General features: G+C 39.0%; 1 protein-coding gene across 1 annotated transcript; it reads left to right on the top strand.

Moving 5' to 3' along the window:
• Positions 1-583: 583 nt before the first annotated feature.
• On the top strand, positions 584-2,867 carry LOC139709493 (uncharacterized). Its single transcript, XM_071621455.1, has 2 exons — positions 584-1,591; positions 2,643-2,867. The coding sequence occupies exons 1-2, from the start codon at positions 657-659 to the stop codon at positions 2,845-2,847; spliced, it is 1,140 nt and encodes a 379-aa protein (XP_071477556.1). The 5' UTR covers positions 584-656; the 3' UTR covers positions 2,848-2,867.
• The last annotated feature ends 16,711 nt before the right edge of the window (positions 2,868-19,578 follow it).

Below are 19,578 nucleotides of genomic sequence, written 5' to 3'. Positions count from 1 at the left end.
TGTGTATGAGGTCCTAACCCTGGATTCTGTTGATAAGACCGAGGACTTGCCAAGCACGCAGCAGTCAGATAATGGTTCAGAAGATGGCATTTTTTTCTATCAGAAATCAGGACAAACACCACTGCAAGAAAAGTACCCACAGCTGCTTGATGTGATGATGAACTTTGTACAGCTACATGGTTTTGGTGCACACATACGCAGGCGAACTGGGACTGCAACCTCCTGTGGAGTCACCCTCGATGATGTCCGCAAACACCTTCTGGAAAATGTGGAGGGGTTGGATACTATATCGCGGACGAAAGTGTACTACTTGATGAAGCCTGCAAGAGTCAACTCAAGGGAAGCTGCCAGACACAAGGACGCACTTGATATACGTGTTGGGACGAAGTCATGTGATGTCAGCAAAGACAATCCAAATGCACATGAATATTTTGCCACTGTCTCGAACGTGCGACAGATGTGTGCAATGTATCCAGATGAATGTGTAGCATTTTCATGTGACAGCAAGGCCAAGATCCATATTGGAGGACAAGCTGTGTCCAGATACCACCAGCTGAGAACATTTTTTTCCTGGCGATGATACCCCACACTATGCTGACCATGATTTTCCAGTCCCTGGCTATCTAATCGAACCTGATGGCTACCTGCAACTTCAGATGAAAGAGGCTGAAGCCCCAAGCACTAAGGACAAATGTGGCAGAGATGTGGTGGAAGTCCCTTCCACTGGTCCCCTCTGGGTTTTCAATCGGACTGTGAAAAACACTTCCACAACTATCGAAGACCATATGAATGATCTGAAAGTGATAATGAAGGACAATCCCAGTCTAGACAAGCCCATCTTGGTACTTGTAACTGACGGCGGCCCAGATTGGACACCTAAAACGAATCTGAATGAATTCTTCCTTGGTAAGCTTTGGAAGGAGGGAAAGTATGACATGTTGATCAGTACGTGCATGCCAGCTGGTCTCTCTCGCTACAATCCAATTGAGCACCTCTGGTCTCCATTGTCGAAGTTTCTGGCAGGTGTGTCTCTCCCGGCATGCCTGCCAGGTGAGACGGTTCCACCTGCTCTTCAGAGTATTTCACCTGACGAGAAGTTGGAAAAGGAGACAATTGTGTTCGAAAATGCTCTGAACCGTCTGAACATGTACTGGGATGGGAGAGTCCACGATGGATTCAGGATCACTTCTAAAGCTGTGTTACCCAACGCAGGTGATGAAAATGGGACATACACTGTTGTTCGGAACATGTTCCACTCCAGTCTACGTGGAATCCGGGAGTCTTCAGATTTGTCTGAGGCCCATGATGAGTGGAAGTACATCTCTGCGCATATGGACAGGAGAAGTGGCTTTGTGTGCTTCCGCAAGGGCAGTTGTGGAGAAAGCACATGTAAGTGCATGGAAGATGGAGTCCGGGCTTCAAAAGTGTGGAAGATGCCAAGTGGTGACAAATGGCTGTTCCCTCCAATAACCCCTGACCCTGAACACCCAGGCCATTACAAGACACTCCGCCAGCTGGAAAGATCGTTGGCCTTCAGTAGTCCAGATCAGCACTTGAAGAACTTTGAAGCTCGCAGCTGCACTCACTGCAGGTATGATTATTGTGCTGCATATAATTTCTAATAAATTTTTTTCTTTACTTACTACTGTTTAATGTCATATGCAGTGTGAATAAAAGACACTGTATATGATATCAGTGATCTATAGTTCATTTTTGAATAGGTTTCTCAGCACACCACTAGTTTTATTTTCTCTGCACTGGTGTGTTTTCACAGAACACAGAAGTCTATACAATCTTGAAATATGGACTAAAGTTCCTAGTTAGTTGCTCATTCAAGTTCATTTCAAGTTCATTTCAAGTTAATTTTTCCACAAATCAAAATATAAACACAATATGAAATATTAAACACAATTATACAAGTATTCATTATCTTTCATATTCTCCATTTATTTGTTGCTCATTTTCATTTCAAGTACATTTTCCACAAATTGAAATTACACAATACAGAATAATATAATTATACATGTATTCAATATCTTTCATATTCTCAATTTATTTGTTGCTCATTTATTCATTTCGAGTTCATTTTTCCACAAGTTAAAATTACACAATTCAAAACAATATAATTATACTGTACATGTATTCAATATCTTTCATATTCTCCATTTTTTGTTGTTGCTCATTCATTTCCTTTTTATATTTGGAATAAAAATTGAATTGCTACTGATACAATACATGCATAGACCATTGGACAACAGGGGCGAAAGAGTTTTAAAAAATCAAAGCAATAATAAACTCTATGTGTTTAATATAGCCCAGCCATCACAGAAGAGATTTGCCCTGAAATACATGAACATAGTACAGAACTGTGTGGTTGCTCTACATTTTAAAATAAACCCAGTGGGCTACCACATTTTGGAAATCAGTAACCTACACTGTGACTGAAGAATATGTTGTTGCAGATATATATAATTTTATAATAGTGACTTTTTCATCCTAGCTGTGGCTATTCAAATTAACTTCTATCTCCCAGCAGTGTATTAATTGCCCCATGGGCACATTATTTCTGCATATTTCTGCCCTCCTGATCTTGTGCTCTAAATACAGAAACTAATGTGGCCTTCTCTTTCCTTTACTTTCAGATACATTTTCACCAGCAAAGCCGATGAAGAGAAGCACACCAAATTGATCCACGGTGGAGTACGTGCTTTGAGGGATGCCAATCAGGACAAGGCCAGCCACAGATGCCCAGTGTGTGACCAGAAGTATCCCACTCGGTATCGACTGCTGAAGCACCAGGATGAGGAGGGACACAAACTGAAGAAAGGCAGACCAAGCAAGAACTAAGGAGGGAAACAAACTGGAAAAAAAAAAAAAACAGACCAAGCAAGAACTGAACACAGTGAAAATAAAGCTACGGTCACAAATGGCCCTGCGAACGCCATACGAATGATTTTTGTCCCATTGTGGCTGTACAAATTAGTCCTTCGTACGGCGTTCGCAAGGACCTTTGTGACCGTAGCTATAAAATGTGGGGGAAAAAATCAACATTTTCTTCGTACACTTTTTGGGGGGAGGGGGGGGGTCTTGAAAAGTGTATGGTTTGTACACTTGTGAAAATGTTGATAATTGTGAATGACCCCTTAGGCATTATCGGTTGCAAATGTGAAGTATTGAAGTTTATGAAACACGTTTTATCTATATTTAATGATAATTTATTGCATTTAAACCATGTAGAAATTTTTGCAAGCTCAGAATTAAGTATATCCACTAGTGTGTTTAAACAGTTGTGAGAGTAGAAGACACTGGTATCGTCCGCGAATAATACATAGGTGAGAAGGGTTGAGGAATTTATAATATCGTTAATATATATAAGAAAAAGTAGAGGTCCTAAAATGGATCCCTGTGGTACACCGCAAGTAATATATGACTTAAACGAGGTACTTGAATGAAATGCTACGTATTGCTGACGTTGGGATAAATAATCTAATAAAAATGTAAGAACGACCCAAGCCCAATTTTTGGCCACATTCAGTTTGACATGGGAAAATTGTAGCTTATGCATGGACTCATCTTGTGTATAAATGACAAATCCTAATTACCCCCGGAAGTGCCTGAAATGAATGAGTTAAATCTTATATGAATGTAAGAATGAAGGACTTGGGTCATTCTTACATTCAAATTATAGCGCCCTCTCTCATCCTTCTCTCATCTCTATAGCGGAATATCATGTATATGATTCAAAGAACGACCCAAGTCCATCACACAAAATGGCCTCTCCACAATTAATGTAAATGTTAATTGTCATAATAATATATGTTCTAATTTGTATATACAATGTTGCCTTCCCATCACAGTTAAATAGAATGTTATTCGACAAATAAAAAGATATGAAGGTTTTTTTTTAAGTTTACTCGATGGTCTTCCATGGACTTGGGTCATTATTATATTCAGATACTCATTTTTTTTTTCTGCTACATTTTCACTATAGCAACTAGTCCGTGCTACATGAGAGTATGGACGTTTTCATATTATGTGAGGAGCTGTCATGGCTCAGTGCAAACATTTCGAACATTTTCAATCACGAAGTTCCTACTTCTGAGTCCTCTAACTGTAGTGGTTATGCCCCTATATAGGCAAGGTACTTTATCCCGATTGCCTAGTTCATAGGAAGGGACTTAAAGCCGTTGGTTTTGCTTAAAATTATTAGAGGCAATTATAACATGTACTTCCTTTAACTTTTTTAATGCAATTTAATTCAGTTCACTTTTTTTTTCATTGAGCGGCAAGCAAAGTTTGGAAGCTAAAATGTCCCCCTTCCCCTAATACACTCCCCGGACTGTTTCCTGAACCATTCACGTTACGTTACGCCGTTACTTATGGTTGATGGGCAGCAGCTGAGATCGTATCGCTGGCGTTGAGGGCGTAAGCTACAACATCAAGATTGCTTGTAGCGCGTGGTGGGGATGTACACAACAACAAAAATTGGCCGGATCCCGGACTACCCCCCCCCCCCCCCCCCCCCCACTGCGTGTTTTTGTTTGGTTGGTTTTTTTTTTTTGGGGGGGGGGGGCAGCCCCTTACCTAAAACTACAGTTTAATATTTAATTGCTATAGTTATTTTGTTTGCACTTCTGATATATCTCTGTCTGTTATCTGTCCAGAAAGTAGGTAAATAAAAACAAACAAGCAAATACAAGAATATGATACTTGTACACTAATAAATAAGGTCAAAAAGCATCACTCAGCAAAAAGCTGTCATGACACCGCTGTTTTACCGGAAGGTCCAGTTTAAATTGTCAGTGAATCAATTTGATACATAATAAAACATATACGGAAGAACAAAAGTATGCAAACAAATAAACGAATTGATAGTAGATTCAAACACACACACACACACACACACACACACACACACATACAAGTAAAACTATATACTGCATACATTACTCTCACAAATCATATATCAAAACGTACACCCAAATTTTCCATTTCTTTTCTTTGTTTATCTGTCACATTCCATAACTACTTGTTAGAAAAATACACTTTTTCGTAAGTCCCGTAAGTTTAATAAGTAGATGCCTTTTGGTGACCGGGGGAAGTGAATTAAAACCATATTTTCCTTATATGACACCATTCTGTCGCAATGATCCTACTCTGGGGACACTTATGTTATTATTTCCCAGAGCGGAATGAATATATTTTCTCTTAAAAGTAAAACATTGCGTCAGATAAGATGGCGCATTTTTTTCAGAGCTTTATAGACTGTAATATTGAAACAATTGTTGGGCAAGTCCAAACCAATAGTATCCCACTGAGGAATGCAACGTATTTTGTGATTTGATACATGAGATTAAGAAAAAAAATCTTCAAAATAATTTCGAAAAAGCCGGGGCTTGATAATGATTATCATCCTCTGAATCACGTGATTTTTTGCAAACTTTCGATACCGAGAGAATGAAAGGATCATTTTGTTCACTTCCTCAATTCACTCGAAAGGCGCAACACTAAGTTTAGACCTACTTGTTTAGAATCCCTTCATATTAGGAAGTCCTCGATGTACCTTCACTTAATCACTTTATACTCGAAACTCCCACGGTTGTCAGCATGCGTTTATCATTTCAGTCTATCTGGGAAGACGCAGCAGTTTACTCAGGACACTGATTTCTGAATGGGAATGTCAACAAATGGTAATGTATGGCCAAGCATGTTAATCTGTCAAGCTAAAGAAGGAGTTACACAAGAGCAACTAACTGGTGTAATACGCCATTGGTCGCAGTCGGGCCTAATTGAGAGAGGCTTGATGTTGCTTGATGTATATTGGATCATTGTGATTGTGCGTCTTTGATCTTTCTCGGAACGTTTATCGTTTGCACTACGGAAGTGAAGACCATTGGTAAACTCGCAAACTACTTTACTTATTTTATTATTCTACAAAACTATGGACAATGGATGTGTAGACCATCCTTGATTTCCTTCGAAATAGGTTTGCGTCATGGAGACTGGGATGACTATGCCGTCTTCTCGTAAGTGTATTTCAGATTTTTACGGAAGTCAATGGCTTCGCATCATCATCACCTTATTGATACTTATCACTATCATGTCGACAGTGGTGAGCCAAGATTCCACACGCCGAGACTACGGGGTTGGAGAAAATATGACTCTGTTGTGTTCGTTTCCAAATGATTGGGACAATAAGAATTTATATTGGACAAAAAAGCAAGACAATGGAGATTACCCGTTAGGTTTGATAATGTTGATGTTAAGGCCACAAAGTCGGGAACCTCAGTATGGAACTGTTGATAGCCGGATTTCATATACGTATCGGAAGAATTATTCAGAAGATATGAGTTCTTTTGACCTGCAAATCGTCAATACAACCATAGCCGACAATGGGAATTATGCATGCCAAGTACGTTACCATAATGGCTCAAAAGGAGAATCTCCGATTATTACACGATATGAAGTTGAAATCATTGACTGCGATTGCAAGTTACCATCCAGTGGAAACTCCGGACAAATGATTGGGAGCATCACATGTGCACTTGAAGCTTGGCAAACACCATCCGAAGGAAGAGAAGTAGTCGTTCGTGTTGGCAGGGTACGTACGACAGGGTACTTACACGGTGACAAGCTCCTGATTCTGCGTCAGATGAATATGTCAGAGATAATGATAAATGGAAGAGTCAAAATAGAATTCCAGTTGTCATATAATAGATCATTCATTAGGTGCAATACTGAGCAAATCCCAACACCTTACAATGTGAGTGTGAAGTCCATTCAGAACTCGACGTCATCCAACGATCAATCGAGAACGACGAACGATAGAGAGGCAACGACACACACCCATGAGGCACTGGGTACAGGGGCTGAATCTCCACTGTCTTCATCAACCGCATCCACTTCTACTGGAACTACGAGTGAGGTATCATTATCGTCAGTCGAGACTATATCAACTACAACCGAGTCGCCCTCACCAACCCCCACGTTAGCGATATATAATATGACTAGATCTACTGCAGAGCTACTTGGAAAGACGATGGATTCAGATCGGTCCGAGGAGTCAACAGGGAAAACAGAAAATTCAAACCTTTGTCCTCTTTATGTCTCATTGTCAGCATGCGTAGACCTGGGTCTAATGATTTTTGCTGTAATGATTTGCACCATGGCTCGTCGACATTATCTGCAACAGCGATATCGCTACAGGCGAGGTCTAAATTCCTCGAGCGACGATCGAGATAGCACGCGCAACTTTGAGCTGCAAGCAGGGTCTAGTGGTCTTGTAGATGAGTCCCGTAAGAAGCAAGTCTCCCATGGTATTAGCTCTAGCGATGAGGAAGATTCCCTTAATTTTATTTCAGGCAATTATTCCTACGTTGATTCCATCAATGACTTTGGGATTAGTCAGGATTTCGCTCCACCCAGTGACCATGTTCTTTCATCTTATATGGGTAAAACTGAGCAGGCAAAGACCCGATTGTGTGATTCCCATCATGCAATGACCATGATGCAAACCACGCCGTTGGAGAAAGATCGTCAAACGACATGTTTCTTTGATTCCAACAGACAAGAGGATAATTCGGGAGTAACCACCTACGACACTATTCCTCCCGTTTGAAATAGTATTTCTATATCAATTTATTCTTTGGTAGACTAAACCTTTGGGAAAGAATCATTCCATTCCGAGATTGGAGACGCACAGATGTGAGGCGACCAAAATCCTCAGTAAACACTTACATGTCAAGGGCGTACATTTTTAAATCAGATATATCGGACATGACACAGATCTCCGAACCTTTCAAACTGGACAAAAATATGAATGATTTTGGCTGAAAAATGTGAAAGAATGAGCAATTCCGTAGTGTGTAGTAAAATTATCTGCAAAATTAGGAAAGTCCTACTGAAAGAAGAGTAAGAAATGGTTGAAATTTTCAGATTTTATCCTTCAACTCGAGAATGGTTTGGACATCTGCATTATGTCACTAACGAAACATTATATCACCGTCAATCTGGTGAAGATCTCAGTTTGAGCAATTTGTGTTCCATGATGGTTTTGTGAGTAGTTAATTCCTATTTCATCCATGTAACTAAATTGCACCATGTCTATCGCACCACAATTTTAATGCTTCGTCTCACAGATTATGCACACAAAGGTGCACACAAAGCATGATATCGTGAAGGCAATGTTTGTTCTAAACAGTATATCTTGTGGAAAAGAATAATACTGAAAATTTTCGACACTTTAAACAGACAATGTACTTTCCAGAATTAAAAAAAAAATCACCAAAAGAAAACTACGGTAACATAAGACATCTCGAAAGCAACGTAAATATGGGCAAGTAACTGGTATATGGATGAGGTGCTCTTTAGTATTTGTATAAATGAAAGATCTGCTTTTGAGATAATGCACTTTGAAATCAGTGAATGTCAGGCCTGCTGGATGTGTAAAGCTTTTAAAACTCTTAATATAATGCTAAGTTAATATGTATGGAGGCATAAGGATGCGGAATATCAATAGGCATTCTTATGCAATACTAATGTAATATAATGGTCATGTTTTTATATCTATCATAGGGTAGCCTCACAATGTTAACAATGTTCTTCCACAGGGTTCTGACTTCCTAAAGACATCCGGAATTTTTCATGACGTCGGCACAAAAGTATTTCAGATATAATATATTGGTAAAGCTGTTGTGTCAGATACATATGGTATTGCCTTCTGACATCGAAACTTGACAATATAGTGGACTCTTGTTATTACGAAGTCCGCTGGACCGGTAGTTTTCTTGCGTTATTACGAAATTACGAATAAAAAATAAAAATACATAGAGTGGATAATGTTGCGACGTGAATTATCACTTCGTTGTAAACGGCATTTCATTATAACTGTTTTCGTTATAGCAGGAGTGCAACGTACGTATTGTATAATCTCATGGTTAAAACGTTGGTGAACACTAATGTGATCAAGAAAATAAAACATTTGCCCAGTAGATGTTTGCTTGGCTCGTCCAATAGAACTGTGGTATTTGAAGCCAAAGCTTAATGAGATAATGATGAAACCCCAAAGTGTGACATGCAAACAATATATCACTCAGGCCGTGACTGTTATTCACACTTGAATTGCATGATCCTGTTTTGTTTTGTTTTCAACTCATGTCTAAGTGAGCTGGACAATAATTTCTTTGTGAAAACTGAAACTATTACTAAACAACTCTAAAAATATGCTTATCCAACACTTCGAAAAGAAAACCGCTTTCAAGAGACGATCTCAAATCAGAGCTGTCTCATCTACTTGTACCCGGTTGTTTCACTTCAGTACTCCCTTAACATAAAGATTAGTTTATACAGCATTGATCAACTCAGGGCTACGATGATGGATAACAATGTCAATGAACGAGACAAAGCGAAAAATTTCCTCTTAGAAGTCCCATGGTAGGGAGTTCTTTTAAGAATAAAGATTCCATGAATGGCTTTTCGTGCGAATTGAAACCATCTTGTGTCACGCTAACTCTTAGTAAAGATTCAAAAAAGTTTTAAAAAGATAATGCATACCCCATTACGCTTCTTATCACAAGCCCTTCTGAATGGCGCTGGGGGCGCTGTGGCATAGTGGATAAGACTCTCGACTCGCGATCGCAGGACCCGAGTTCGAATCCCGCCATGTGCTTACGTCCTTGGACAAGATGTTTTTACTCTCAATGTCCCTTTCGACCCAGGTGTATAAATGGGTACCTGGCAACGCTAAGGTAATAATAACGACAGAGTCCTCTGGTAGAGCAGTGGCAACACTGAAGAGGCTACCTTGGGTAAATGAGACCTATTGTCATTATTATTATTATTATCATCATTATCATTATTATTATTATTACTATTATTACTATTACTATTATTATCATCATTATGAAATTCGTAAGCCTAGACCCGCAAACTTTCCATTATTCCTGTTCTGAAATTATGTCGGTTTGTTAGGTTTCATGATTTCTTGAATTTTCGCTTAGAATCACATAAGCCGAAGCGAGAGTTTTAGAAACTCAATAGGATTAATAGACATATACACGAAGAACTGTGGTGGCTCTGCCAGGTCAAAAAACTATCACTTACGAGTTTCCGAGTTCGAGCCTCCTCGCTACGGCGGTTGTCCAGTTTATAGGTATTAAAGGGAAGGTAAACCCAAAGAGCAATGTGGATTGAGTGAAAGCAGCAACATTAGTAGAACACATCAGTGAAAGTTCGAGGAAAATCGGACAATCGATGCAAAAGTTATGAATTTTTAAAGTTTTGGTGTTGGAACCGCTGGATGAGGAGACTACTAGTGGATATGACGTATGAGTGGACAACAATACAAAGAAAATATAAAGGAAATTCAACAAAAATTCCCTTTTCTAGGATTATGAAGGAGCAATGGACCAACCTCTTTCAGAAAACAGGGGGAATAATTGCTACCCTTAACATATGTCAATATCAAGTTGATGGAATTTGTGATTTTCATGAAAAATGGATTTTTGTAGAATTTTCTTTATATTTTCTTGGTATTGTTGTCCACTCATACGTCATAACCTCTAGTAGTCTCCTCATCCAGCGGTTCCAACATCAACACTTTAAAAATTCATAACTTTTGCATCGATTGTCCGATTTTCTTCAAACTTTCACCGATGTGTTCTACTAATGTTGCTGCTTTCATTCAATCCACATTGCTCTTGGGGTTTATCTTCCCTTTAAAGGCACTGATTTTATATCTTTATTTCCTTATCCTCCGGAGGGATCTTTAAAAGCACTGAGTTGTTTCCTTAGAAGCGTTTATTCCTTACTCAGAAAAGGTTTGAATTTAATTACAGCTGTACATCAAAATTACTTCAGTTTAGTTAGCTTCTTTCCCTATACAGTAGTGAGCTCGAGATCACTACTAATATGCCGGTGGCAAATTTCAATTTGGAAATGTTTCGGGAAATGACTGAATAACGATGCCACGACTAAGAAATCACATCGTGCAAATATAGTGAACTTATCTCGTCACCCCGTTCCCTACGTGTTGTAAATAAGTAGTTTATGATTAAATGTATTTCTTAAACAATTTACAATTCAAAATCTAATGGATCATTATTTTTCTATGTCTCCCTCCGTCTCTCTCTCTCTCCCTCTCTCTCTTTATCTATCTCTCTATCTATCTATTTTGCTATCAAAAATATTTCTCTTGCCCAATTTACAAATTTGCGCTTTTCCACCTTCTCCACACTTTTCCTTACATTTTGTATCCATTACTTGTATTCGTAACAATGTTTTGAAAGCTATTGGTCCATTCACTTACTTTCACAAATAGTATATGAAATGTGTAGATAATAGATAAAGTGACACCAAATGGTAATAACGGTTTTCGGTATCAAAATTGTGACTTGATTTTATGATATAGACACATCTGCAGCCTATGATGATGTGAAGGTTCTTATATCTAACTCAAAGATCAATAATATGTCCCTTTTTGTTAATCAATACACTGATGGGAAATCGACGGAAACTACATAACAATAACAGGAAGCACTAATGTCTCTTTAGATGTTGGTAACTCACAAAAGCTAAACATTAACTGTAGGGTCCCACGGGGAAGTTTATGAGGTCCGCCCTTGCTTATTGTTTATATAAATGTTTGTTCTTGTTGTTGTTGTTGCTGTTGTTGTTGCTTTGTTAATCATGAGGTGTTCTTACTTTAATTCTCTGCGGATTACTCAAATAAATCATCTCTCAATCTTAGAAAAGGTTTTTAGCAACTCTTTATACAGTGCATGGTACTACCTAAAAATATTGGTTTTGATGGTACTCAAAATGTTGTTCATGTTAAATTTCTTGGAATAACAGTCGATTAAAAGCTCTCATGGAAATTACACTTTGATAGTATATGCAAAATTATTTTTATTAAACGTAAATACCATAGTAACTACCATGTGCAGAGGTTTTTAGCTAAACCACTATAAAATGTGATAGAAAAATTGTGTACAGTTGAGATTTCTTGAAGTTAAAAAGGTCGTTAGGTTTGATCTGAAAGAATAGAGTTAAACTAAACAGCACGGTGCAGGTTTGGAAATACAAATCGGAGAATCGGACACATAAAATAGAAGATCTGCAAATAACATCATCGGTTATACCTTCAAGTAATACCTTCAAATATGTAATTGGATGACTTTATTTGCTGACTTCATTCCAATTACCAGTACATCAACAGTAAATTCTCCAAGTATATTTTACGGGCCCGGTACAAAATCCCGCCGTGTGTGACATAGCATAGGCTATCTCTTCTACTGATGTTCCATATGGTTTCATTCCAAAACTACGGTATAGGATCAATGGATCATAATTTTATTTACATTGAACATTATCCTGTACACAAGACTACAGACAGGACTAACAATGATAACAAGAAACAATGAAAAGATGGGGAAAAGCCTGAAATCTTTCTGGAATTCGCATAGCGTCCACTGAGTTGTAAAAAGCAAGGATCCAGATTATTCTAGTAGTCAACCAGAACGTGATATTTTGCAAATGTTGGACTGCTGCTTTGTGTTCGTGTCTTTTTTTTTTCAGAAGGTATGGATGTGAGTGTTTGTAATGACTGAATGCAGGTTTTGTGGAATATAGCAACAAATGGCATGTATTTCGGGTCACCGCACCAAACAGACAGGTTAATTCCTTTAATACAAGTAATATAGTATTGACTTATTATTGTCATCAAATTGTCGTGCAAATAAACCAGCGCATTTTTTTATGTTGAAAGATGTTTTGCTCATTGTTATTTTCCATTTCTTTCTTTTTCTTTAATTTCAAAGCAAGTAGCAAACGTAGAGAACGATTAACGGCAAGATCTTCATTTTCACAGTTTATAATTTTCCGTTTTTGGATAATTCTTGAAATATTTTTTATTACTCGTGTTTGAAGGGTATCCGGATTTATTTTTTATTTTTCATTAAAACGTATATTGGCTCGTCACGTTGTCTTGATATCACAAATAAAGAAATATAATACCAATAATAAAATATCAAACAAAAAAGCCGAAAAACCTGCAAAATTAGATGGGTTGGAGAAGATAGCAAGTATCACATTTGTTTATGATTCGAAAGTGAATGGCAAAGTAACCAAGCGTCCCGGATTTCAAGTCTACGACTAATTTCGAACATTTCCGTTTTCATTGAGGACGCTGTCAATGCGGGAATGGACCTTTTGTTTTTATCATCTCCAGCACACTTAATTACATGTAAACTCAAAACTAACGCGTTTGATAGTTTTCAAATTACTGCTGTTTTTTATGGGGGGAGGGGGGTGGAGGGGGAATATACTATTGGACGATTGGTCAGCTTAGATGCTATAGAAATTGAAATAAAAAGGAGAAAGTAATCCTGTTCAGCGTCTTACTGGGCTTTTGTGTTTCACATGGTCACAGGACTTAGCATATAGGTAAGTTTGATTACGGTTTTTAATGCTAGGTTTTTTGCTTGTATTTTGTTTGGGGGAAGGGGTATGGAAAGTCAGTAGCCACATAGACAAGGACCAAGCAGACGAGGCAAGCTGGCAAGATTCAGTCTTTCCTGCATGATTGCCTGACGAATAATGTTATATTTCATCAATCTGCACCCTTGGTACTTGCCCTAGGTTTAGCACATCACAGATCGTTGTGGTTTTTTTTTTCAGAATTTCGTTAAAGGGGCATTCCAGAGGATTTTCATAATTTCGCATCATGTAGTACATAAATCGACAGATCCATTTATAGATTTGTGGAATTTATTGTGGTGTTTGAGCAGAGAAACCAATACTCTAAAAAAACCTCAACAAGCTCCTGCTAAAAAGTCTTGATGACATAAAAGCCTCACGTATTTCAGAAATGTACCAGTGTAATTCCATTACAATACCGCTTGATTGACTAGTTCACCTGTGAAGAATGTATGCATACCTTCTTCTTTTGTTATGCTTCTTTGAGCACCTACTCATGCATTCTTATGGTGAGGCTGGCATGCCATCATCCTTGTTCATTACAATTTGTTATAAATTTTGAAAACACTCTTATTCCTCATCCCAATCACGATAAATTCTGAAACTCTGTACTCAATATAATTATGTAATTTAGCGTTGTTCAATATAAAATCTGAAAATCGTCCGGAGGTCTCCTTTAATCAGAAAGTGAAATAAAGTCCGCCTATTTCGGCGGTAAGCTGATCCGAAAATGTACACAAGGCTGTTTCTTCAGGGGTCATCCAACCAGCTAGACAGCGACGATTCTTACGGCCAACATGCTGTAGGCCTACAAATTAAAAAAAAAATGTCTATGGATCCGCGTTATACAGCTGTCACCAAGTAAAACATACCCACGAAGTAGACACTAGGGAAAAACGCCACACATTCGACACTGGGTAAGTACGGCCCATGAGAATGACACTACAAATAGGTATATTAAGACCTGTCGTGTAAATATTTATTTGACGAGTCTTCTGCATTCACATTCCCAATACATGCGCCATAATTCAGTCAGATCATTTGATTTCCTTTATCCCTTGTGGTTCCCAATTGACGTGTGTTCTCTTATTTTTTTTCTTTAATCTGTACATGTATATCTCAGTTATGTTCGAACGTACACACTGTATGTTTTATTGTCTTGAAATCAAAAGGAAATGACTGTATTAGTTCATTTGTACAATATGTTCTATGCAGAAAATTCCCAATAAATTAATTTGAATTGAATAGAAATTATGTTGAGCTCGTAGACCTTACTTATATACCTGTTGTCTAGCTCTTTGACCATATCTCGTGGGCTCTTGCTACTTGATATTGCGTTCGAGGGCTTGTTTCGTGTCTAGCTCGTGGGTCGTATGACTCATAGGCTGTATGACTCGTGAGTGTTGAGCTCCTGACGTTTATATGTTTATATATTCCGAAGTTCCATTGATCTGAAAAAGAAATAAGATTCTTGGAAGAGGTTCTTCTGATTGGTAAGTCTCTAATAAAAGCGAATTTCATTAGTTCACAATCAAAAATCGATTTACCTTGTGTGAGTTTTCGCCTACTGTTTTCTGCAGGCTTCTTCAGACTGGCGTTGACTCACCGTAGAACGCTTGTAGATAGGGCCCATGGTATCACCACAGACTCAGAGGACTCAGAGGATGTACAGACTGAAGAAGAACATATCAAGTCCTCCCTCAGATTATGTGGATACCCCGACTGGTCGTTTAGACAGGTGAACCAACAGATGACCCAAATGTCCAAGGACAAACCTAAGTCTACCTAACACCAAGAAGAAATACATTACTATGGTCACTATCCCATATGTAAAGGGCAAGTCTGAAGCACTCCAAAGGATCTTCACCAAATACAATGTTGCTACCACCATGCACCCCCTCACCAAACTACGAGGACTGTTGGTTCACCCCAAGGACAAAAGATCACCTGAGGACTCGACAGAAGTAGTGTACCAAATACCTTGTAAGTGTTGTGGCAAACTTTACATTGGGGAGGCGGGCAGAAAATTTGGAGTCAGGAAGTCAGAACATCAACAAGAGGCAGAATCACTGGGGAACACATATTTCACAAGGGCCAAGAAGAAGGAGGCAGATCTCACTCCCATAGAAAGTCAGCCATAAGTGATTACGTGGCTCAGAAAAACCACAACATTGATTGGAAAAAGAGTCCAAAGACATTCACACGATGGATAAGAGGCTAATATCCACATCCAACGGGTGCGTGAACACATGATGAATTGTGACGTGGGGCAATACAAATTATCTTCAGTTATCTTACATTCCCATTCTCTCGGGCAGTGAGACTGCCGATACCCCATCTACGGCGAGTTAACGCCAGTCTGAAGAAGCCTGCAGAAAACAGTAGGCGAAAGCTCACACAAGGTAAATAGGTTTTTGATTGTGAATTAATGAAATTCGCTGTTATGAGAAATAAGGTTCAATAGTATACGCACTTTTTTTTTTCTTTTTCGTTTTCGGATTAACTATCCTTCGGAATAACAAACCCTAATGTAATTTTCGGATACGGAATAACAAACCTCATTGAACATTTCGGAGTAACCATGGAGTAACAAACCTTCGTCATAAGGAAATCACCCCTGGATGACAACAACAACAAAAATCGTACAGAAAATTGAGAAAAAAATTCCTCAAAATGATCAACTGAGAATGTTCAATCATGAAGATCGTGTGCATGCCATATGTACTGTCAAGTTATTCATAGAACTCCCATTCCACAATTCTGTTGAAGAAGATTGTTGAACAGTATGTTATCATTAGCATTACTTAAGCATCTTAAGTGTGCTGAGAATATAGATGTTTTCATGATACAAGAGGAACTTCAGTGGCTCTGTGGATAAGGTCAAAGACAATCACTCACGAGGTCCTTGGTTCGAATCCCCTGGTCGTGCACCTTAGGCAAGACACTTTATCCTCATTGCCCTGTCCTTCGGAGGGGACTTAAAGCCGTTGGTTTCGCTATTAAGTTCTTACAAGCGCTTGTTACTTCCACGGCGGTCGCGTAAGTCAATTAGATTCAGTTAAATTACATTTACGTCTTTCATTAAGCGGGACATTTATGGCAGCTAAAATATCCCCTCCTCCCAGATCTTTATTTTTCCTCGGAGGGATAGCCCCCTCCTCAATGTTTACAGTTTACATCAATGGTTTAATGTCTAATTGTTCTACTTTGTTCGCACTTATGATGTGCTTGTATCTGTCAACCTGTCCAAAAAGTAAATGTGCAATAATTAAATTACTACTTTCCTTTGATTAGAAAATACGTTAAAAAGAGCTCATAATACAAGCGCACACCAGATCGTTGAATTTCAATATTTTATTGTACAGAAGCAAACGCTTCTTCATCGCGTTAAAGCGGGAAGGGAATGCTACTCTGCCACTAATCCCAAGACCTAGTATACATTGAATATACGCAAGGATAATCTTGCGTTCGAAGTAAAGCGCGCCTTCTATTGACGGGCAACTAAAGATAAAAATATGACTAATACATCACTAATAAGTCGACAAATCAGGAGGTGACAGACCCCACGATTCAGCCATTTTTAATCTCCCTGAATATTCATATTTCGTACTAGAGCCTGAAACATTCAAATTTCATCGGCTTTCTTAAACATTAATTGATTTCTTAAAATGTGGAATGAGTTCAATAGACTTTACACGTTAAGTTTTCTTTTTTCTTTTAAAGGCTACATCCCTACTTGGTCTGTTTCTGTCAAGTCTTGCTTTATATTCTTCGTATAGTTTCCCGTGGTCCACAAAGCAACGTGATTTGTTACTGAACGTCACAATGTAAGGGGTGAAGAGGATATCTGAATAACTTTCAGTTTATGAAATTTTGCATGTGAAACATTCTGGCTGCGTGTACTTAGTGACTTCTAAGTATTCCGATCTATAATATCATCTTCTAATTTCAACCTTTCATCCATTTAGACTCACCTCATGGGATGTACGCTGTTAAACTTTCGAAAAATCCGGGCCGGATAATGATTATCATCCACAAATCACGTGACGTTTGCAAAACTTTCGATTCCGAGAGAGTGAAACGATCATTTTTGTTCACTTCCTCAATTCACTCGAAAGGCGCAAGACTAAGTTAAGACCTACTTGTTCAGAATCTCTTCATATTAGGAAATCCTCGAGATACCTTCACTTCATATACTCGAAACTCCCACGGATGTCAGCGTGCGTTTATCATTTCATTCTATCTGGGAAGTCACAGCAGTAACTCAGGACACTGATTTCTGAACGGGAATGTCAACAAATGGCAATGTATGGCCAAGCATGTTAATCTGTCAAGCTAAAGAAGGAGTTACACAAGAGCAACTAACTGGTGTAATACGCCATTGGTCGCAGCCGGGCCTAATTGAGAGAGGCTTGATGTTGCTTGATGTATATTGGATCATTGTGATTGTGCGTCTTTGATCTTTCTCGGAACGTTTATCGTTTGCACTAAGGAAGTGAATACCATTGGTAAACTCTCAAACTGCTTTACTTATTTTATTATTCTACAAAACTATGGACAATGGATGTGTAAACCATCCTTGATTTCCTTCGAAAGGGGTTTGCGTCATGGAGACTGGGATGACTATGCCGTCTTCTCGTAAGTGTATTTCAGATCTTTACGGAAGTCAATGGCTTCGCATCATCATCCCCTTATTGATACTTATAACTATCATGTCGACAGTGGTGAGCCAAGATTCCACATCCCGAGACTATTGGGTTGGAGAAAATATGACTCTGTTGTGTTCGTTTCCAAATGATTGGGACAATAAGAATTTATATTGGACAAAAAAGCAAGACAATGGAGATTACCCGTTAGGTTTGATAATGTTGATGTTAAGGACACAAAGTCGGGAACCTCAGTATGGAACTGTTGATAGCCGGATTTCATATACGTATCGGAAGAATTATTCAGGAGATATGAGTTCTTTTGTGCTGCAAATCGTCAATACAACCATAGCTGACTATGGGAATTATACATGCCAAGTACGTTACCAAAATGGCTCATCAGGAGAATCTCCGGTTATTACACGGTATGAAGTTGAAATCATTGACTGTGATTGCAAGTTACCATCCAGTGGAAACTCCGGACAAATGATTGGGAGCATCACATGTGCACTTGAAGCCGGGCAAAGACCCTCCAGAGGAAGAGAAGTAGTTGTTCATGTTGGCGGCATAAATACAACAGGGTACTTAGACGGTGACAGGCTCCTGATTCTACGTCAGATGGATATGTCTGAGATAATAATAAATGGAAGAGTCGAAATAGAATTCCAATTGTCATACAATAGACCATTCATTAAGTGCGATACTGACCAAATTCTAACACCTTACGCTGTGAGTGTGAAGCCCACTCAGCGCTCAACGTCATCCAACGATCAATCTGGAACGACGAACAGAGCGGTAACGACACACACCATTAAGGCACTTGGAACAGGAACGGAATCTCCACTACCTTTATCAACCTTATCCCCTTCTCCTGGAACTACGAGTGAGGTATCAGGAACGTCAAGTGTCAACACTGACTCAACTAGAACCAAGTGGCGCTCAACAACGTCCAATTTATTGATATCTGATGTGACCACTGCACAATTACCTGGTAAGACGACGGATTCAGAGCAGTCCGTGCAGTCCACATCCGAGTCATCGACATGGGTTTCAACACGGGAACCCTCGACGTCGACCAATGTTAGCACAGTCTCTTCTAGCAGTGAGACCACTCCTATTCAAATGACAACAACAGAGTCTGTAAGTGAATTTCCGTCTGAAGTTACTCGAACATTAGCTACGACGGATCTCACCATTCAACAAGATATTACCACAGATTATTCAGTCACTCATCAGTCAGAAACATCCCCTGCAACAAGCAAAAAGACAACGCCAATGGAAATGACAACAACAGGGCCTGTGAGTGAATCCACTGCTTCTGTTACTACAGTTACTTCGATGGTCATAGAGGATACCACCACTCAACGAGATGTAACAAGCACTCAGCGCCAATTCTCTGGCACTACAACAGCTTCGGCCACCTCAGTGGCAGGGAGCATGTCATCAGCAAGCACTCTCG

This window comes from Diadema antillarum, unplaced genomic scaffold, assembly GCF_040938485.1.
Source record: "Diadema antillarum isolate AM-2024a unplaced genomic scaffold, OU_Dant_1.0 seq00001438_RagTag, whole genome shotgun sequence".
NCBI classification, from domain to species: domain Eukaryota; kingdom Metazoa; phylum Echinodermata; class Echinoidea; order Diadematoida; family Diadematidae; genus Diadema; species Diadema antillarum.
This window is presented reverse-complemented; position numbering and strand designations above follow the sequence as displayed.

Bases quoted from the DNA above. Each gene is read 5' to 3' on its own strand.
- LOC139709493 (XM_071621455.1), top strand. From the start codon at position 657: ATGAAAGAGGCTGAAGCCCCAAGCACTAAGGACAAATGTGGCAGAGAT. The intron at 1,592-2,642 runs GTATGATTATTG...CTTTACTTTCAG, and splicing joins CGCAGCTGCACTCACTGCAG to ATACATTTTCACCAGCAAAG.